This window comes from Polypterus senegalus, chromosome 2 (genome assembly GCF_016835505.1).
Source record: "Polypterus senegalus isolate Bchr_013 chromosome 2, ASM1683550v1, whole genome shotgun sequence".
NCBI classification, from domain to species: domain Eukaryota; kingdom Metazoa; phylum Chordata; class Cladistia; order Polypteriformes; family Polypteridae; genus Polypterus; species Polypterus senegalus.
The window spans coordinates 53,988,669-54,008,596 of NC_053155.1; the positions used below are offsets into that span (position 1 = coordinate 53,988,669).

Consider the following 19,928-nt stretch of genomic DNA (forward strand, 5'->3'; position numbering starts at 1 on the left):
CTTCTGAAAAAAATGTCAGAAACATAAAAGGTAATTTGACCAACTTAATCTTTAAACTCTGAGTAACCTTAGCCAAAATTATTTTGTACATTAGGCTAAAACAGTGAGATCATTGAACATTTTGTAATTAGATGTAATTAGAATTACTAACGGTCACGGAAGTCCAATGATCCCCAGTAAGAGCCACAAAGTCCGCTTTCTGTAATGCATCTAATTTTGCTTGCTTTTCAGTGTGCACAAAACCATGCTTTTATCAAGGCTTCGGGTAGTCGAAATGATCAGTCGTAGGAACGCGCTTTATTCCGACTCTAACATTTTTGTAGCTGTGATGTGTGCATCAGTGTAATGGATGTACCAGGAAATGATGCATTGACAAAAGTTCCCGTTTGCTTGGAATTGAAAGTGTGATTAAATGCGTTATTTTTTTTTTTTTATTGCTTCTCAGCTGTGCTTGTGCTAATAAAGGGAAACATTTTAAAAATAACGTAACATGATTCTGCGTTAACCGAATATTTTTTCATACGTCCCAAACCAAGGAGATGCGAAGGTAAAATGAATCAGTATCGCGCGTACATACTCAGTGCATCCCTCTCGAATCGAACCTTGAATGTCGGCATTAGAGGCGAAGACTCTACAATTGAGCCACAGCATGTGGCTTGTCTATGTGAGAGTATGTACTGTAGATAGGGGTATATATATACATTTAAATATATACCCGCGTATCGCAGTGAAGTAGAAGTTATGAAAAAGAAAAGGGAACATTTTAAAAATAACGTAACATGATTGTCAATATACAGTAATTGTTTTGTGAGTGTTATTGAATGTTGCTGTCATCAAGGATTTGATTATCATTATTTCTTTCAATCAGGGTCGTATTTGTACGATGTGTTGTGTTCAAGTTACATTCCGTGTTTGTCAATCGTTGTAAAGATGACAGGTTTCATTCATCGATTCGTTTCTTACTGCATCAATAAACAGCTCGTCTTCTTCTTTATCTGAGACCTGACACACTGCATGCACGGGTTTTTTTTACACTGTCTTCCTTTAGCGGGACATTGACTTTTTCCACCGTGTGCTTTGTTTCCACAGTAGCTGCATTTATGAATATGCTTATCAGACGCTTCATATTTTTTGCTGCCTTTTCAACTGTGTAATTCGGTTTTGTTCAGCTCTTTGGAACTGTTGCTTTTATCTGTGCACTGCGCCAGTTCACGTGAGCCACTCGGTGTACATGCATCGAAGGTTCCCAGCTGTGCTGGTGCCATCTCGCTATGTCCATAGCTTTATTTAATGTTACCTTAGTCCTGGCACTTAAAACTTTCTCTCGCAGTTTCGCTGAGTTTGTGTCAAACACCACCCTGACCATCTCATCTTCCTCTCCATAAGCACAGTCCTTCACCCGTGAATATTTACCCGTGGCAGTTTGCTATTGGATTGCCGCTGACGGACGGCCTTCTATGGGCAGGCACTAAATTACAAACGCCAGCGGCAGCCTGTCTATGAACTTAATTTAAAGTGTAGGTTTACATCGTGCTTTGTTTCCGAAGTAGCAGAACTCGCTTCTTATTGTTTCGCTGCCTTCTCAATTATATAATGCATGTTTTCTTGAGCGCATTTTTGAGGTCTTCCTGGTTTTCTATGTACTGCGTGATTACGTGGGAGGCGTGATGATGTCACACGAAACTCCGCCCCCACGGCGTTGATGCTCATCTCCATTACAGTAAATGGAGAAAAACTGCTTCCAGTTATGACCATTACGCGTAGAATTTCGATATAAAACCTGCCCAACTTTTGTAAGGAAGCTGTAAGGAATCAACCTGCCAAATTTCAGCCTTCCACCCACACGGGAAGTTGGAGAATTAGTGATGAGTCAGTGAGTGAGTGAGTGAGTGAGTGAGTGAGTCAGTGAGTGAGTGAGTGAGTGAGTGAGTGAGGGCTTTGCCTTTTATTAGTATAGATGCTATCGTGGCTGTTCATTTGTCTGTCCGGGATTTTAAATCGCTGTAGCTCACAAACCGTTTGACCTGAAATTTGGTACACATATACTACGTGATGTCTACTATCCGCTTTAGGAGTGATGATTGGCCTCCAAGGTTTTTCCTCTTTTAATTTTTATTTTATTTTATTGTAGAATCAACTCTCAGCAGCAGCCAGCAGAGTGGTCGTGCGGTGCATGCATACAGGAGCCATTCTCTTCCATACCACCCTTGCCATCACTTCCCCAACCACTTCATATCTTAAATCATTCTTGAGGCAGATTGAAGACTTAAGTGCCAGCTTAAACGAAAAATTAAAGAAAACGTACTAAGTAATTGAAACTCAAACACTGACTTAAAGATGCTGACGAAAGAAGAGAAGAAGCGGGGCCACTAGGGTGGAGAAAACAAGAGCTGCTCAGGAAGCAGCAAGCGCATCAATCTCTGAGCAAACGAATGATAAACATACAGACAAAGAGGATCAAAACTACGAATGCTCAAGTTAAGTGTATTCACTGCACGCTATTATGCACTGTGCCATTTCTGGTAGACAATATTTCATGATATTTAAAACTGTATGATTAAACTAAGTTTTTGCCAATAAAGTACCGTAGATTAGCTAGCCACATAAAAGAGGAAGTGTTTGCTGAGACAACAGACAGAAAGCGAAACTAGCAAAAGTAAAAGTGACCATTGTGAAAAGGGCAGACTAGCAAGATAAGAAGTTCAGAACCTTAAATAGTAAAACTGAACATTTTTCTGGACTTTTCATATGCGCAGATGCTATCTTTGTGCCTGCACACACCACGTGATTATGTACTGATATGGTCTGTCAGAATGACATTGAACAGAGAAAGAGCTAGAGGAGTTCACCTTAAAATGTCATCAGCTTAAAGTGAAAATACACTGAAGAGTACAAAGAAGATGCAGCATTGCAACCTTAAGAGACTTAACACCACACACATTGCATGTGTTGGTCAGTATTGTCTACGTCAGCTCCTAAAATACTGTGAATTGCCGCATCCATTTCCTGCTATCTGATATTGCTTTTTGTTACATTAAGAATATTCAAGAACGTTAAAATCTATAGTAACTGAATAAAAATGTGTTGTCTGCTCCCCTTGCTTACATTTAATATTTGCTCTGTTCTGTAACCTGTTTAAGTGGATAAAGAGAAGATGTCCACTAATAGAGAAGTGAAGCATAGTAGTAGGCAGTTCTGGGTGAAGAACTGATCCATTAGTCCAAAGTGCAAGTGTATTGTGACTGTGGGGTATGTCTTCCTCCCGGTGAGTGTATGGAAAAGAGAACAAGAGTTGTGGTGGAGGACATACTTTTGAGTCTATGTAATAAAGTTATATAGGAGGGTCATCCTCAAAACCCTTCCACGATAAACATGTTCTTTGGTTTTCTGTAACATAATTCTTTACATTTATATAGCTCTTTTCTCACTACTCAAAGCGCTCAGCAATTACAGGTTAAGGGCATTGCTCAAGGTCCCAACAGAGCAGAGTCCCTTTTGGCATTTACAGGATTCGAACCAGCAACCTTCCGATTGCCAGAGCCACCACTCCGCCTATAAAGTTTGAACTGCCTGAACAGGGACTTGAACCCTGGACCCTCAGATTAAAAGTCTGATGCTCTACCAACTGAGCTATCCGGGCTGATATTGAAGGCATACGGTATACCGACATTGGCTGGAGTCTCAGAAATTTCTTTAGCGTGAATGCGCAGCTTCTTTTGCCTGTGTCCAGGTCAAGATGTCATCTTGCAATATTACACATGGCATTTTTATATCATATATATTTCTTAATGAAAATGATTGATGTTAACACAAGCATACCCAACATCCCCCAAGCAATGCTTCTCGTCCTCATATATTACATAAACTGAATTCACATCATGTTCCTTACAATAGGAAACCACGGCTGTTTTGAATGTTTACAACAAGCTTCTTTCTAACTTCACACTGGTATGAAATGAGATGACACTGTACTCTGGAAGAGCTGATAAATAAACACGCTTGTACCCTAAACTGCTGGGATTGACTATGGGCTCCCTTGATTAGATTAAAGCAGCTCTGGTAATAAATGAAAGGAGCACAGCAGCCTGTGTCCCGTCTCCCAACTGGGCAGATATCAGGTGACGCGTCATACTGGATATGCAGTAGGCCTGCCCCTTTAACTGGGAATGGCTGCTCAGTTACAGCATGCTCAATGCTGTTGTGCTCCAGAGCTGAAATCTGACCTGTTGTGTAATCCCACCTAATGTCAGAGTGAATGTCTCTCTGCCCACTACTCCCCCGCTTGGAGGGATCCTTTAACAAAAGCACCCTCGCACAACAGGACACTTCCAAATGACCCTCAGATCAACTTTCAGGCCCACTCTGCCAGCAGAATACAGATGACACGGTGCCCTTTTTGGAGTTGGAGGGGGCACTTGAAGTTTACCGCACAAGGGGCTCAGCTGCACCTTATCGTCCCCAAGCCACAGTGTTATGTTAAGTGGCCCTGCCTGTTTTCTGTCCATGACTCTTGCCTCCTTGGATTTCAATTCCAAACATGGTTATCCTTCTGCAGTCTCTCTCTCCAGTCAGTTGTGCCAAGTGGTGTGTGCATTCCAAATTAAACACCCTGCAAAAGAACAAGGGAGAGAGAGAGGAACGGCGCGGGAGAGGGAGAGGGCGGGTGGAAGAGAGCGGCAGAAAAACCTCAATTAGTTTCCTAATTGAGTCTTTCCAGAGGCTAATTAAGTGAGACACTTCTTATATATCCAGCTAAATATATAAATATAGAGAGATATATATTACAAAGCATTCCAGTGGAGCACTTCTCTTGTTAAGGAAGCCTCCCAGCAGTTTCTGAAGTTCTTATTGTGTTGGATTGATTCACAGTCAGTTTAGATCTATTTTTTTTTACACTTCTTCCACTATTTTTTTTTTTGCTTTGAAAAGTCTACATTTGTACCTGCTTAGCCAGTTTATTGGATCAGATTGTCTAACCTTATCTACTTTTCATAACAACGTTGGCCTTGGGATTCTAAGGAAATGTCGAGAAGCAACATGACCTTTTTCGAGACTATGGTATACGGCCATGATTTGTGCACGGAATGGCACAATACCACAGAGGGAGCTGTGTACCAGCTGGCAAACACCATCTTCAGCCTGGCCTACATGGGGGGCAGTGGGGTGTTTGGAGCCATCTACATTTACAGCCTACTGGCTCCCGGCTTTCTCTGTTATGCTCTTTGGGGATGGCTGGAGGCCTGCGGGGTCGACATCTTTGCCTGGAGTTTACTGTTACTTTTTCTTTGCCTGGGGCAGTTGGCACACCTCATCTATCGTTTGCGCAAGGACAGCTTTGAGGAGGAATTTGACAGCCTCTATAAGTGCATCTACCTTCCCTTGGAGGTGCCTATATTTTTCTACAAGGAGATCATCAAATGCTGTGACTGCCAGGTGCTGTCCATGACCAAGGATCAGAATTATGCAGTTGAAGGCAAAACCCCTATTGACAGACTTTCATTTCTGCTTTCAGGGAGGTAAGTGTGGTATCTTTACGTTTACATTTAAGTTTGTTTGCTTAGCCGATGCTTTTATACAAAGCAACTTACAAAACAGGTCAATATAATCGAGTACACATCAGCCCCTAGTCTGTTTACGAACAAGTGCTACAGGACAAGGTTACAAATTGCTCACCACAAATGAAGAGCTCAGAATAAAATACAAGTTACTCCTAGGTTACAAAAACCTAACAGAGCCAGTTTCATCCATCCATCCATCCATCCATTATCCAACCTACTATATCCAAACTACAGGGTCACAGGGTCTGCTGGACCCAATCCCAGCCAATACAGGGTGCAAGGCAGGAAACAAACCCTGGGCAGGGCGCCAGCCCACCGCAGAGAGCCAGTATCAGCGAGACAGAAATCCACCAAACAAGAGGGGCTTCAAACGCTTCTGAAACACATTAAGTCAGACTTTTAAATGCAAGTGGCTAGTCCAATCCACCAGCCAGGAGCTACACATACAAAGAGTACGGACTGAGGTCCGATATGTCGCAGAGGTGGCATCACCAGACTACATCCATCAGCAGACCTGAGTGGGTGGGAAGGAGGGTCTCCATTTATATAGGTGTTGACCTGTTAGGCAAGCAACAGCGATTTGAATTGAACACGTGCTGCTATAGCGATCTGAAAAAAAGGAGTGACATGTGTCCACCTTGGCTGATTGAACAGCAGACGTGCCACTGCAATTCTAATCATCTGCCGTGGCATAGAAATCTTGATTCAGACCCCTGCTCTTGGGACTTAATGTGGTAGGGCATCTTCAGATGTGCAAGTCTAGTTCACTGGTGGGAAAAAATGACAATCACTCAATTAAAGATTGTCAGAGTTTTTTCTGGGCACCGCTGTAACCAGTTCATGCTAAGTGAGAAAAAGCTTGTAAACATAAACCATCTTTATAAAAATATGCTTGTTGTAAAATTCATATCTTTTATTACAAATCTAACATCCTGCACTTGTGATGTGTGAGTAAGATGATAGAGCTAAATCCAGAATATACCTGCAGGGAGAGCAGTCACAAAGTGTGACAACATAGGTGCACACATATATAAATTACAGATACAATTATTTGTATGTTTGTATTCTTTATGTGTGTCTTTAGATATAGGTATTTAGGTATATACATGACTTAGCGTATCTTTCTCTCTTTGTGTATATGCTTTTAGTAATTAAGTCCTGCCTTCTGAAGGCTATTTTGTTTTTTTAGCAGAATGGCTAACACAGTTATGATAATACATATAGAAACAGGTTAATTAATAGACTACTAATGATGACACTATGAACTAGTGTGATTATTTTAAACTCCCAGCTAAATAATTTCATGGAGGAAAGTAACTTAAAAAAGCAACTCAGGATAGAAGATAAAAGCTACACAGCCAGGACTCACACCACAATGCCACTGACTTACACTCAGAAAGGTTGCCATCTACACAGTTCTGCGCCACCAATGCAATCTCCCTTTCCATCTATTATTGCAAATGTGGTTTTCTCTGATTATGTACATTCTGCATATATTTATATAGTGTATAAATGACTTGCAAAAGTATTTAGTTCCTTGATCACTTCTTTTACATCTTTTGCAGTAAGTATGTCCCGTTCCTGGTAGATTTGTTCTCGGTTGTTCTGGCTTGTCAGATGTTGCTTGTACACCACAGTTTTCAAAGAATGCCACAGATTGGCTTTGAATTTGCCATTGTAGGACACTAACATTTTTGTCCTTGAGCCACTCCAAGGTTACTCCAGATGTGCTTCTACATGGTTGTTTTTGAGTAATGGCTTTGTTGTGGCCCTCTCCCATATACAGTAGATCTGTATTATACAGAGCTTTTGATATGGATTGGTTGTTGCATTTTCTTCATCGTTCCTTCAAAGTGGTTACTGGCCTTGTTGTGGCTTCTCTCACAAGTCTCCTTCTTGTTTATGCAGAAAGTTTTCAGTAAAGCCTTTTCCTAGTCAGTGTGTGGTCTGAAATTACCTTCCGTTTTGATAATTAAGCCAGTCAGTGGTGGTGCCCCCTGGGACAGGCCACCAATTGCATATTGTTTTGTATTCTTTTCCCTGATGATTTACTGTATCTCCAAGTTCTCTAGAGTGCTGTCTAGTCTTAATTTTCACAGCTGTCCTCCAGATTCACAAACAGAATAATGATCCCTAAACTGTGGGTTTAAATCCTGAAAATGTTGATGTTTTTAATGATTCACTTGTGGAGGTGGGGGCGGCACAGCGGTGCAAATGGTAGCACTGCTGCCTTGTAGTAAGGACACCAGGGTTTGTGTCATGGGTATTCCCTTTATGGAGTCTACATGTTCTCCTTGTGTCTGCATGGCTGTCATCCCACTGTCCAAAGACTTGCATGTTAGGTGAATTGGTGACACTAAAATGGCCATTGCATGTGTTTGGTGTGTATGTATGTGTCTGTGTGTGTGTCTGTGTGTCCGTGTGTGCGTGTGTGTGTCTGTGTGTCCGCGTGCATGTGTCTGTGTGTGTGTGTTTGGCCTAGGATGGACTGGCAGCCTGTCCAGGGTTTGTTCCTGCCTTTCACCCTATGCTAGCTGGGATACACTCTAGCACCCTGTGACCCTGGTCTGGATCAAGTTGGCTAAAAACAATGACATGACTTGTGCAGGTGAATTGTAAGACAGCTGTGTCCTTGTAAGGACTTTTATGTTTTTGGTTGTTTTTTTTATTATAAAATAATGTCAAATAAAAAATTTTTTTAGTGATTTCAAGTAGAAAAATATTACAGAGAGTAAAATTTCACATATATAAATAAAACCCTTAACCTGAAAATTGCTCTGGGGTGCTGTACAATGGTGAAAGGTCATGCGAAATGACAAATTCCTATTGGGGATTAATAAAGTATATCAAAATAATAATAATAAAAAAAAAGTTGAATCCATATTTTATTATTACTTGGCTGACACCTTTATCCAAGATATCTTACAACATCTGAGATATAATTGGTTGCATTTCTTTTGTTTCTCTAGCTGCAGCACTGGCAGGTTGAATTGACTTGCTCGTGATCACACAACGTCAATAGCAGGATCTGAAGCCACTACCTCAGGATTTGAAATCCACACACATGTATATGCTCATGTGTATACCATAAATATGTGTGTGAACTTAGTCAATATACTGTATCTGCCCCCATAGCTCCACACCTATTCACACTCCAGGGAGCTCCTGTTCAATTCCTATTTCCAGCCACTGTCCTTATGGAACCTGCCCATCTTCTCATGTGCTTTCTCTGGGTTCTTCAGCTCTTCCCACATTTTAAAGACATGCAGATTGTGTAAGTAAGTGTAGTTGTGTACATAAATGTGTACTGGGACAGACTGGTATTCCATTCAGTACCAGTTCCTGCCTTCCACCTAATGCTGCAAAGAAAAGCTCTAACTTCATGTAACCTTATAGTGCAGGGGTCTGCAGAGTTATCCTTGGAGGGCCACAGTGGATTTAGATTTTTATTCCAACCTGAAGACCTTTAATGACCTCTTGGGCACAGCCATTAGTAGTGTTTCTGTCCATGGAGAGAATGTCTACTTACCACGGCAGCTACATTCATGTCTCTGGTGACTCTTTCTATGAAGTCAGTAGGTGGATCTGGAGATCATGAAGGGGTCATGGGGTCACTGGAAAATGAAAAAGGACGAAGGTCCAAGTCTTTAGAGTCCTGGAACTTCCAGTGTTGCTATGAGGTTGCTAGACATGGATGCTATCCAGTGACCTGAGATGAAGACTGGACTCCTTTGGTACTGTGTCTCTTTGGAGAACACTTGGGTACTGCTGGTTTGACTTTGTGTTGAATGATTAGTTGCTCATGGAGTCCCGAATGAGGCACATTACGTGCATTGTGAGGAAGCTGTACGGTCAAGTGGCGCGATTCCCCGAGGGTGATCCGGCTCGCAGGATCCTCATTGTTGTGGACCCAAGCAACTGAACCAGGCTATGGGGACCCCCCCGTAACACCTGGTCGTGGCAGATAAATGGTTGTTTCCAGAGGGTGGGACTGGACCATGTGTCTGCCTGGGGGGGTTGCCAACCAGGATCCCAAGCTGTTTCATCATGTGGTGGGTGCGGCAACGTGCTATACCAGTGTATGCTCCCCAACCTGTCCTGACTTGATTTCTTCATGAGAAGTCAATCATTGCCTTTGAAACACTTACTGTTTAAGCAACATATTTAGGCTTCATTTTAGTTGTCTTGCTTGTTACAATTTCCCACTTTTATTTGCTTATTTTTGTCTTAAAAGCTGCATTCCCTGTTTTTAATGGCTGCTTGTTAGCAATGAAATGCTAATATCAAAGGAATCATCAGATCTCCTTCTAATGTGTTTCCATTTACATATGTGTGTAACCATTGTGAACTATCTGGTTTAATAAAATATTTAGTAGGAAACTGAAGAGAAAAATGTAAAAGACTGAAAATTATGAATCTACTCCAGGCTTGAAATCCATCCATCCATCCATTATCTAACCCGCTATATCCCAACTACAGGGTCACAGGCGTCTACTGGAGCCAGTCCCAGCCAACACAGGGCGCAAGGCAGGAGACAAACCCTGGGCAGGGTGCCAGCCCACCGGTGGACACACACACACACCCACACACCAAGCACACACTAGGGACAATTTAGAATCGCCAGTGCACCTAACCTGCATGTCTTTGGACTGTGGGAGGAAACCGGAGTACCCGGAGGAAACCCACACAGACACGGGGAGAACATGCAAACTCCACGCAGGGAGGACCCGGGAAGCAAACAGGCTTCAAATCATTTGGTTGATATGCTTGTAAAGGAAAAAAAATCCTTGGTAAAAGAATTACCTGACATGGCAGAAAGAAAACACTGAAAAGCCATAAAGTTACATAAGATCTGTTATTGACAAAGATTGATCTACAGTTAAGCAATCAGGTTGAAACAAAAACATGTAGAAACCAAGACCTCCCAGACCCCTGGTTATGGGAGCAGAGGATTTAGTTTACATTTACATTCAATTCACATGCATTCACTCAGCCAATGCATTCACCAAACTACAAGTTCATAGTGCAGCCATTATTGTAGTTGCACAGTGTGGGTCACATAGGGAGTCAGTAGTTGAACTGGTAGTGTTGTGGTTTACAGTCCAATTTGTGAGTAACACTGCCTGTCTATGTGCCTGTGTTTACATAAGTGCTTAGATATGGATGTGCATATGTATCTGTGTTCTCTATTGTGGGGTGAGCATGAGTATTTCATTCTGTATATATTACATGTTTGACTATCAGGTACTGTATATGTGAAACATGAGCTAATAATTAGAGTTAAATCATTGAAAGTGTGAATGTTTAGAATGGTGATGAATGAGGTGAAGTAGAGAGATGATTTAAATAAGTCATGAAGATTTATTCAGTTGGAGACTCTTCATAAACTGAGGTGTAAGATTTCAGAAGCATTCTTGCAAATCTAAATCTGGGTCTGAAGGCAATGATGTTGAGCATACTCGACAGGAATGTAAAGAGCAAATGTATTAAGTTTGCCAGACTCGCTTTCGTTAATATTACAGAGTTCTGTGCTTATTTAGCCCATCAGCCAAGCGGTTTAACTGAATTCTGAATGTTCTCAATGTCACAGGCCTGTTTCCCATGGACCTCATCTTTCCCGAAGGTCTACGCATGACAATTAATTGCTCAAACAGACTTTGGGACAGGTTTTGGATCCTTGTATGGATTATGGAGCTGTGCTGTTGTTTTTTAGTTCACTTTTGAAACTACTAATGACAACGAGGCTTAGTCAGGTCCCACAAGTGCAACATTCATACAGAGGCTAAGCCAGGAATGTCTATTTTTAGAGTAAGGCTCTATAAATACTCACCACCCTGATCGGTGGGTCACAATAAAATGAAAACCTATCAAAGAAAATCAAGTCGATAAAAATTCACAGCACTGGTTTTCTTATAAACTTGTTTTTAAGAGTTTAAATTGTCTTAAAACAAATTACAAGTTACAGTGTCCATTATTCATTTTTCAATCCATTTGCTCAGTAGTTCCCAATTTTAGTTCTGAGGAAACCCCCTTGGCTGCACCTTTTTATTGCTACTAATTTGAAAACTAATTAATCATTCTCACATTTAATTTATCATTTTGTTGAGCTGCCCTTATCCTTGTATTCTATGAAATCATAAAATATATGAATTTATGCCTAAAGCTTAAATCTTTGCCATATTCTTTCTTAATTCATCTGAATTTTTAGAGTTTGCTCCCTATGTTGTATCCAATTACTGGCAACAATGAAAGGGGAAAATGTACTTAGTGCCATAGTCACTCATCTTCTCATTTATAAGATACTAGCTGTCCCCCGTGGCTCTGTCCGCATAGTAGTGAAACAGGACAAACTTTAAAAATAAATAAACAAACAGGTATCACTAGCTAAACGGAGGCAAAATACGCTCCAACACGTGGCAAGAGGTAGACTGATTGGAACGGAGGCTGGCACGAGGCTGGCACGTGAGTGAGAAGGGCCCCACTCCTGAAGTCACGCGTCTCCCTCCCTTTGGCCCGCAGCCTCTCTCTCAGATTAGCACAAATACATTCCTCCTGCAAATGAACTATGAAACTTAGCACGATGAGAGAAGTCGCAAAATCAACCGAAATGTTCAAGCAATTTATAGATAAAAACCCGCTCCAAATCCGTTAAATAGTTCTCTCGAGAAAAGTAGTCATACAGACAGACAGACAGACAGATAGACGTTGGACTTTATATAGAGAGAGAGATTTATCATAATGAGTAGACTTACACTCTCCAACATTTATCATTTTTTTTTTGTATAAATTCCTCTTCAGTTCCAATCAACCTATATGTGCATTTTAAGGTTTTGAGACTCAAGGGATTCAAGTTTGCGTTTTAGTTTTACCTACAACCTGTTTTTAAAAAGTTAATTATTTAATCAAATTTTATCGCGGTGCTCTTTTGTTTTTGATTTGAGCGGCACTACGTTAGGTTCCTATTTCTGCCACCTCCATGGAGAACCTTCCTAGCATTCCCCGTGGTTCATTCATTTGCAACATCAAGTTTGCATTGATACAAAGGTCACCCCTGACATTTCTGTGGTAACCGAGCTTGACAGATAAATCGTCTTTGACTGCATTTAAAAGATTGTTCTGTAGTCCTTGCTGCTCCTTCCCTGCTATTGTTTTTGAATACAAGTTTTTTTTTGTTTAGTCTCATTCTGGCTTTAACAGAAGAACTCGTTGTCTCCTAGTTTTGACCTTAGGTTTGTTCTTTGGCTTCTTTTGATTCTCCTGGAACTCTTTGATTGTTTCTTGTGAGTCAGTATATAGACAAGTGAAAATGGAGCTGAGGTAATGGTTGCCCTTTAAAATTGTTTGCTGTTTACTCCTCCATCTGCATTGTTTATTGCTAATCATCTACAGTTGCAGCATCTGAATGTATTACCGCAAAGTTTTGTACCTTGTGAAGACACGTCCACTGCTTTTGAAGAGCTTGTAGTTTCTTTCCCTTCAGAGGTAGAGGAGTCAACAGGGTCAGCTCTACTGTGTAGTAGAAATAAGTGGTTGCTTTCGGTGGCAAAATTTGGAGGGGGGTGGGGGGTCATTTTTTAAACAATACTGATCTTGACGTATGTAGCACAACTGTCTCACTCCTGTTAACGCTGATTGTTTTACACTATTTTTATGTATTAGTGATGTGAAATCTTAACACCTGATGATCTACATTAACTCTTAACATGTGGTCCTTCAAATCTTGGATGCAATGCACTCGACTTTACGGAGGCTCTCTTTATACTGAATGTTTTTGTTTCTTTGTTGTCATCAGGTGCAAGTTTGTACTTTTACTTTTGTTTTAGCAGCGTTTTCATTCCAGCAACTTTGCTCTTTATCTTTATTTCAACATTGGGTTGATATGGATTTCAGATGCACACATACATTTTTTTCCTTTTTGTTCCTTCCTTTATTATGCAAGCACAGAGTTTTGCCATTAACGAGTGCGCTTGTTATGATTTGTCACAATATTTAACTTCATCTGATGAGAAATAAAATACTCCTGGCCTGGGCTGCATTTCTGCCTAATCACTGAACTGGTCAGCGTACAGTTTACAGCCTTGCAGGGACGATTCCAGTTAGGTGTGAAGACGATTCTTCATGTCGTCAGTTTGCACACTTCTCGATGGTCTGGGATTTTTCAGGTGATTTTCTATGTAATAAACTTAATACGTAAGTTATATCGTAATGAAAATTGCATAATTAGATCTGGACCACCCTCTATATAATACTCATATACCAAAGGGTAAAATAGCAATAATCCTACATTTTTTAAACTCTTATGCCGCAAAAAAGAGGCACCTTTACAGCTTAGTCGTGAGCATCAAAAAAACGCTAGAGCCAGCCCTGGGAGTCAAAACAGGAGTAGGCAATAAAGCACGTTGGTTAGATATTCCAGATAAAATTCATTCTGTGGAACAGATCTAAAAAAAAGAAAAGAAAAAATAATAATTTATCAATATGTTTCAAATTTATGGAAATTTTTAGCAGTGCACCTAGCCTTTTCTGAACATTATGCAGATTCAAGTTTCAAGTTTCAACATTCTTTATTTGTCACATACATGGTTATACAAGTACAATATGCAATGAAATGTCCCCTGAATCAGCCATGTGACTGTGCAATAAAGTTAACAAATAGATACATTAAATTACATTAAATTGTAAAGCATTACAATTTTAAATAAGATCTGTACAAATGTAATAGAATACAATTTCTATGTACTGTAAAGTGCAGTGTGCTAGTTTGCTGGCTAATGTAAATAGACTTAAATGCATGGCAGTGGCTGAGAAACAGTGAGTTAGAGAATTCACAGCAAGAATTTGTGGTGGGATGTCCAGGTTAAGAAGTCAGATAGATAGATAGATAGATAGATAGATAGATAGATAGATAGATAGATAGATAGATAGATAGATAGATAGATAGATAGATAGATAGATAGATAGATAGATAGATAGATAGATAGATAGATAGATAGATAGATAGATAGATAGATAGATAGATAGATAGATAGATAGATAGATACTTTATTAATCCCAAGGGGTCATTCACATACTGCAGCAGCAGCATACAGGTAAAAAACAATATTAAATTAAAGAGTGATAAAAATGCAGGTAAAAACAGACAATAACTTTGAATAATGTGGGGTGGAATTGAAGAGTCGGGAGGGAAGTGAACGATCTCCTCAGTCTGTCAGTGGAGCAGGACATAGACAGCAGTCTGTCACTGAAGCTGCTCCTTTGTCTGGAGATGACACTGTTCAGTGGATGCAGTGGATTCTCCATGGTTGACAGGAGCCTGCTCAGCACCCGTCGCTCTGCCACAGATGTCAAACTGTCCAGCTCCGTGTCTACAATAGAGCCTGCCTTCCTTACCAGTTTGTCCAGGTGTGAGGCGGCCCTCTTCTTTATGCTGCCTCCCCAGCACACCACCGCGTAGAAGAGGGCGCTTGCCACAACTGTCTGATAGAACATTTGCAGCATCTTATTGCAGATGTTGAAGGACGCCAGCCTTCTAAGGAAGTATAGTCAACTCTGTCCTCTCTTGCACAGAGCATCAGTGTTGGCAGTCCAGTCCAATTTATCATCCAGCTGCACTCCCAGGTATTTTTAGGTCTGCACCCTCTGCACACAGTCACCTCTGATGATCACGGAGTCCATGAGGGGCCTGGGCCTCCAAAAATCCACCACCAGCTCCTTGGTTTTGCTGGTGTTCAGTTGTAGGTGGTTTGAGTTGCACCATTTAACAAAGTCCTTGATTAGATTCCTATACTTCTCCTCCTGCCCACTCCTGATGCAGCCCACGATAGCAGTGTCGTCAGCGAACTTTTGCACTTTTTGCAGGACCGGAGAAAGCACAGTCCCCTGCGGTGCTCCCGTGTTGCTGAACACAATGTCAGACCTGAAGTTCCCAAAACGCACATACTGAGGTCTGTCTTTAAGATAGTCCACCATCCATGCCACCAGGTATGAATCTACTCCCATCTCTGTCAGCTTGTCCCTAAGGAGCAGAGGTTGGATGGTGTTGAAGGCGCTAGAGAAATCCAGAAACATAATTCTGGATTATGGCCTGTGGCTAGAAGCTCCTCCTGAGCCTCTCTGTTCTGGCCATAATACTACTAAAGTATTTGCTTGATTTCAGCAGGTCAAACAGATAGTTACTGGGGTGAGATGAGTTTCTAATGATCCTAGTTGCTCTGGTTCTGCATCTCCTGGTATAAATATCTTGCAGAGATGGTAGGTCAGATCTAGTGCAGTGTTCCACCACCCAGATCATTCTCTGTAGTCAAGAGCGGCGTTTAGTGGGGGCAAGTGGGGAGACCGCCCCAGGCCCAGCGCCTAAGGGGCCCTGCTTTTGAGGTCCGTGTGTCCCGTTCAAATAGATTTGTTAAGTTATATTCTCCAGTTATATTTTGATACACTCTGTGCGTTATTTTGCAAAAATATAGCTGAATACTGTAATGAGAGTGTATGAGTGTATGTTAACATTATTTTTATTAAATTCACACGGACATTTATACAGTCCACACATATGGTAACAATATTTGATGTAACCGACCCCGCGTGTGTTTGGTCAGCCCTAGGCCCCACACACCCCTAAGGCTGCCTCTGTAGTTCCTTAGTGTCCTATTCATAGCTGTTCCCAAACTAGGAGGCGATGTTCAGAGTCAAGACACTTTCTACAGCACCAGAGTAAAAAGTTCTGAGGATTACAGCAGAGACATGAAACTTCCTCAGCTGTCTCGGATGGTAAAGACACTGCGTCACCTTTTTGGACTGGGCTTTGATATGTTCAGTCCATGTCAAATATTTGGTGATGTGGCCATCCAGATACATGAAGCTGCATATTCTCTTCACACTGAACCCATTTATATTGGGGTGTAGGACCACTGCTGTCTCCTACCAACGTCCACCACCAAGTCCTTAGTTTTGCTGACAACTACAACAACATTTATTTATATAGCACATTTTCATACAAAAAAATGTAACTCAAAGTGCTTTACAAAATGAAGAATAGAAAAATAGAAGACACAAGAAAAAATAAACATAAGTCAACATTAATTAACATAGAATAAGTAAGGTCCGATGGCCAGGGTGGACAGAAAAAACAAAAAAAACTCCAGAGGCTGGAGAAAAAAAATAAAATCTGTAGGGATTCCAGACCAAGAGACCGCCCAGTCCCCTCTGGGCAAACATTCAGTTGGAGGGAGTCCTCCTGACACCACAATGCCAGGTTCTCCACTTCTTCCATATATGGTATCTCATCGTTGTTGGAGATGAAATCCAGCATAGGACAATGGAGTACAGTCACGCAGTCGTGAGTGTAGAGGGCATAGAACAAAGGGCTGAGTACACAGCCTTGTGGAGCTCCTGTATTGAGTGTGATGATGATTGAGTGATGTGTTCTTCATCCTGAGTCATTGCTGTCCTCGGACCCATGATGTTGTATATGATTAAGTGGGTATGACAATGTATGAATATTTAAACAAGTCGGGGAGAGAGAAGATGGAAAAGCCATGTCTTGTCGTTGGAGATGAATTCCTGCTATTGAATCCATTTGATTAGCAGAGCATTTAAAACATCCTTCAATATATAAAGAGATGCACCGGAATACATAATTAATCATTAATACATGTCCTATTTGTATAAAAAATGTTTCAGTCTGAAAAGTATAGACAAATACATTATATTGGTAGGGGTGGCATGGTGGCACAGTAGTAGGAGTCTACGATTTGTGCCCTGGGGCTTTTTTGCATGGAGTTTGCATGTTCTTCACGTGGGTTTCCTCTAGTGACATGCAGGTTAAGTGAACTGGTGATGCTAAATTGTCCATAGTGTGTTTTTGGTGTGTGCAAGTGTGTGTGTGTGTGAGTTCAACCTACAATGGACTGGCACTCTGTTTCTGCATTGCTCCTTATGCCAGCTGGGATAGACTCCTGGCTCCCCTGATCTTGTATCTACCAAATGTGTAATCATTTTCAACGATAATGCAATATTGATTTTTGGTTTGGTGCCAACTTCTGTGGGTTCAGAGTGGGCTAGTTATTTTTTTAAAATTTATCAAATATGCTGTACTTTAAAGCACAGTTTAATGTAGTAAATTAATATATACCACAACTGTGAAGAATTAATTTTGACTTGAAAAATGCCAAACTTATCCTTTAATGCTGCTGCCCCACAGCTCGGCTTCTGTTATGGCCCAGTCACCGTCTGTTTGGTGTTTGCATGTTCTGTCTGTGTCGTAATGGGTTTTGCTTAGGCTATTCCAGTTTTTCTCCCACATTCCAAAGATGTGTGTATATCAGACTGTTTAAAAATTCTACACAGGGCCCATATGAGTGATTGTGAGTGTGCATTAGTGTGCCCTGTGACAGACTGGAGCCCCACCCAGGGTTGTTTCTAGCCTTGTACCAGAGGCTCTTAGAATAGGAAGGAATAACAGAATGGATGAAATAAGGATGACTACATTGTGTGGGATGGAGAGAGAAAGATTGGGAGCATGGGCTGATCCACCACACGACAAACCACCTGGATTTGGACACGTGTGCAGCGGGTGACACCTCAGCACCAAACTCGGACAGTGCAAGGTTTTTTTTTTTTTACAATGGCTGGAGTGCCAATCCTGCCACCAGTATGGGATGGAGTCTTGTATAAATGGTGACATCTTTTTCTGATTATGTATTCTTTAATTGAACTGGAAGAGGCTTCTACCCTATATAGTTTATCTCTGATGTTTAGGAAAGATGGCTTCCAGCAACATATTCTTTATTGGACCAAGAATAAGTATGTAAGTTTTTCAGTTATGGTTGGTCACATGGAAGGGATTACTGTTTGGGTGCAGGACAGTATGCCTATATAGGGTGGAGTGCTTATGGGTGATAGGCACACATTGACTGGTGTGACCTTCTGAAATCGGCTGGCACAATGTAGACAATGATGAGTACACAGAAAAGGAAGCCATGACAGCCTGGTGAAAACAAAAATATATATTTAAATAGTAGCCAAGAACAGATCAGAAATCAAAGCACTAGAAGGCAATCTTGAAATATTTTCAGCCACACTAAAGGTATATCCAAAAATGTAGGAAAATGGAAAAAACACTTAATATTGAAAATATGACTAAATGGCTGTTACAGAGGTGAATAAAGTACAACGCCAGAGCACTAAAGAAAGTTGGTCCTTCATTTGGATTTCATCTTCTGTGTGACTGCTGCTGCCAGGTAATAAAGACAGCCGATAGTGATGGTGGCAAACAGCATGCGGAATGAGAGCTTGGCATGGAGCCTTAACCACTACCTGAGAACAATGCAAGTGAAATTGCCTGCAAGCTACAGTTTTGATTGTAATATTAACAAAAATGAAACAACAAGCACATATTTGTACTTATATTCTTACTGTCTCCTTTAGGGTGCGGGTATCCCTGGAAGGCCAGTTTCTCCATTATATTTTTCCATACCAATTCCTCGATTCACCTGAATGGGAATCACTACGACCCACTGAAGAGGGAAAATTTCAGGTAAAAGTCTCTTATGAATACAAATGGTATCTAAATATTTTATTCTCTGAGAGTAAATATTTTAGTTCAGTTCATTTTTGATAGTGTTCTTCACTGAGTGCAGGCACAGAGTGCTTTTACATTTTCTTAAGTAAAATGCAAACACAAATTTTAGAGACTACTAATTTTTACACATAAGGATACATATTTGTTTAAACAGGCAGGAAACAAAAGTAGTTTAAAACAGAATGAATAAATGTAGCCCATTGGTATCTGTCCATTAATTAATTGTTGAGCTATGGCCAGGTAACAATGGGGAGTGGATAACAAAAACACCAGTCAGCATGTATTTCTATTTATTTAATATCATGTACCAATGTTTATGTAATATTAAGTTGCTGAACACACTCCAACAGCTCCAATATGTGCTTGTAAGACTAGCCTGCCAGAAAGTAGTCTAGCCTATTTTAGTCTCTGAAAGAATACAAATGTCCTTTTTATTAGAGCGGCCAACACGATTGACTTTCCAAGGACTTCTTGGTAAGCCCTTGTTGAAGTCTGGCTGCTCAAATCAGTAACAGTGGCTCCAACATCACTAAGCTAAAGAATATTTTCCTCTGGCTGAGAGGTTACAGATGCAGCAAAGTAGTTGCCTACATTTCAAGTATCTTAATTATCGATGTTTTGTTTTAGGTCATCAAAAATTAATTGTAACTAAATTACAAGAATCTGTAGAAGTTTGCTTTCACTTTCACAATATAGAGTCCTTGCAGTGATCAATACCAAAAGATTCAAAGTAAATGCATTACAATTAGATTTTTAACACAATAAAATATTATGGGAATATTAAACTTGGTACC

The 19,928-nt window shown here is 40.7% G+C and overlaps 1 protein-coding gene and 1 non-coding gene across 3 annotated transcripts in view; one reads left to right on the forward strand and one right to left on the reverse strand.

Moving 5' to 3' along the window:
• Window positions 1–3,567: 3,567 nt before the first annotated feature.
• Window positions 3,568–3,640, reverse strand: trnak-uuu. The gene has a single exon. It is a non-coding gene; the product is annotated as a tRNA-Lys (tRNA).
• A 1,008-nt stretch (window positions 3,641–4,648) lies between these two features.
• popdc2 (popeye domain containing 2) overlaps window positions 4,649–19,928 on the forward strand; it is a 34,174-nt gene continuing 18,894 nt past the window's right edge. The window contains exons 1-2 of one of the 2 annotated variants that reach the window (XM_039743713.1): window positions 4,649–5,516; window positions 18,981–19,089. In XM_039743713.1, the coding sequence (XP_039599647.1) occupies window positions 5,023–5,516; window positions 18,981–19,089 (603 nt within the window). In that variant the 5' untranslated portion in view covers window positions 4,649–5,022. The remainder of the gene's footprint in view (window positions 5,517–18,980; window positions 19,090–19,928) is intronic. The other variant, XM_039743714.1, reaches the window with a different exon arrangement.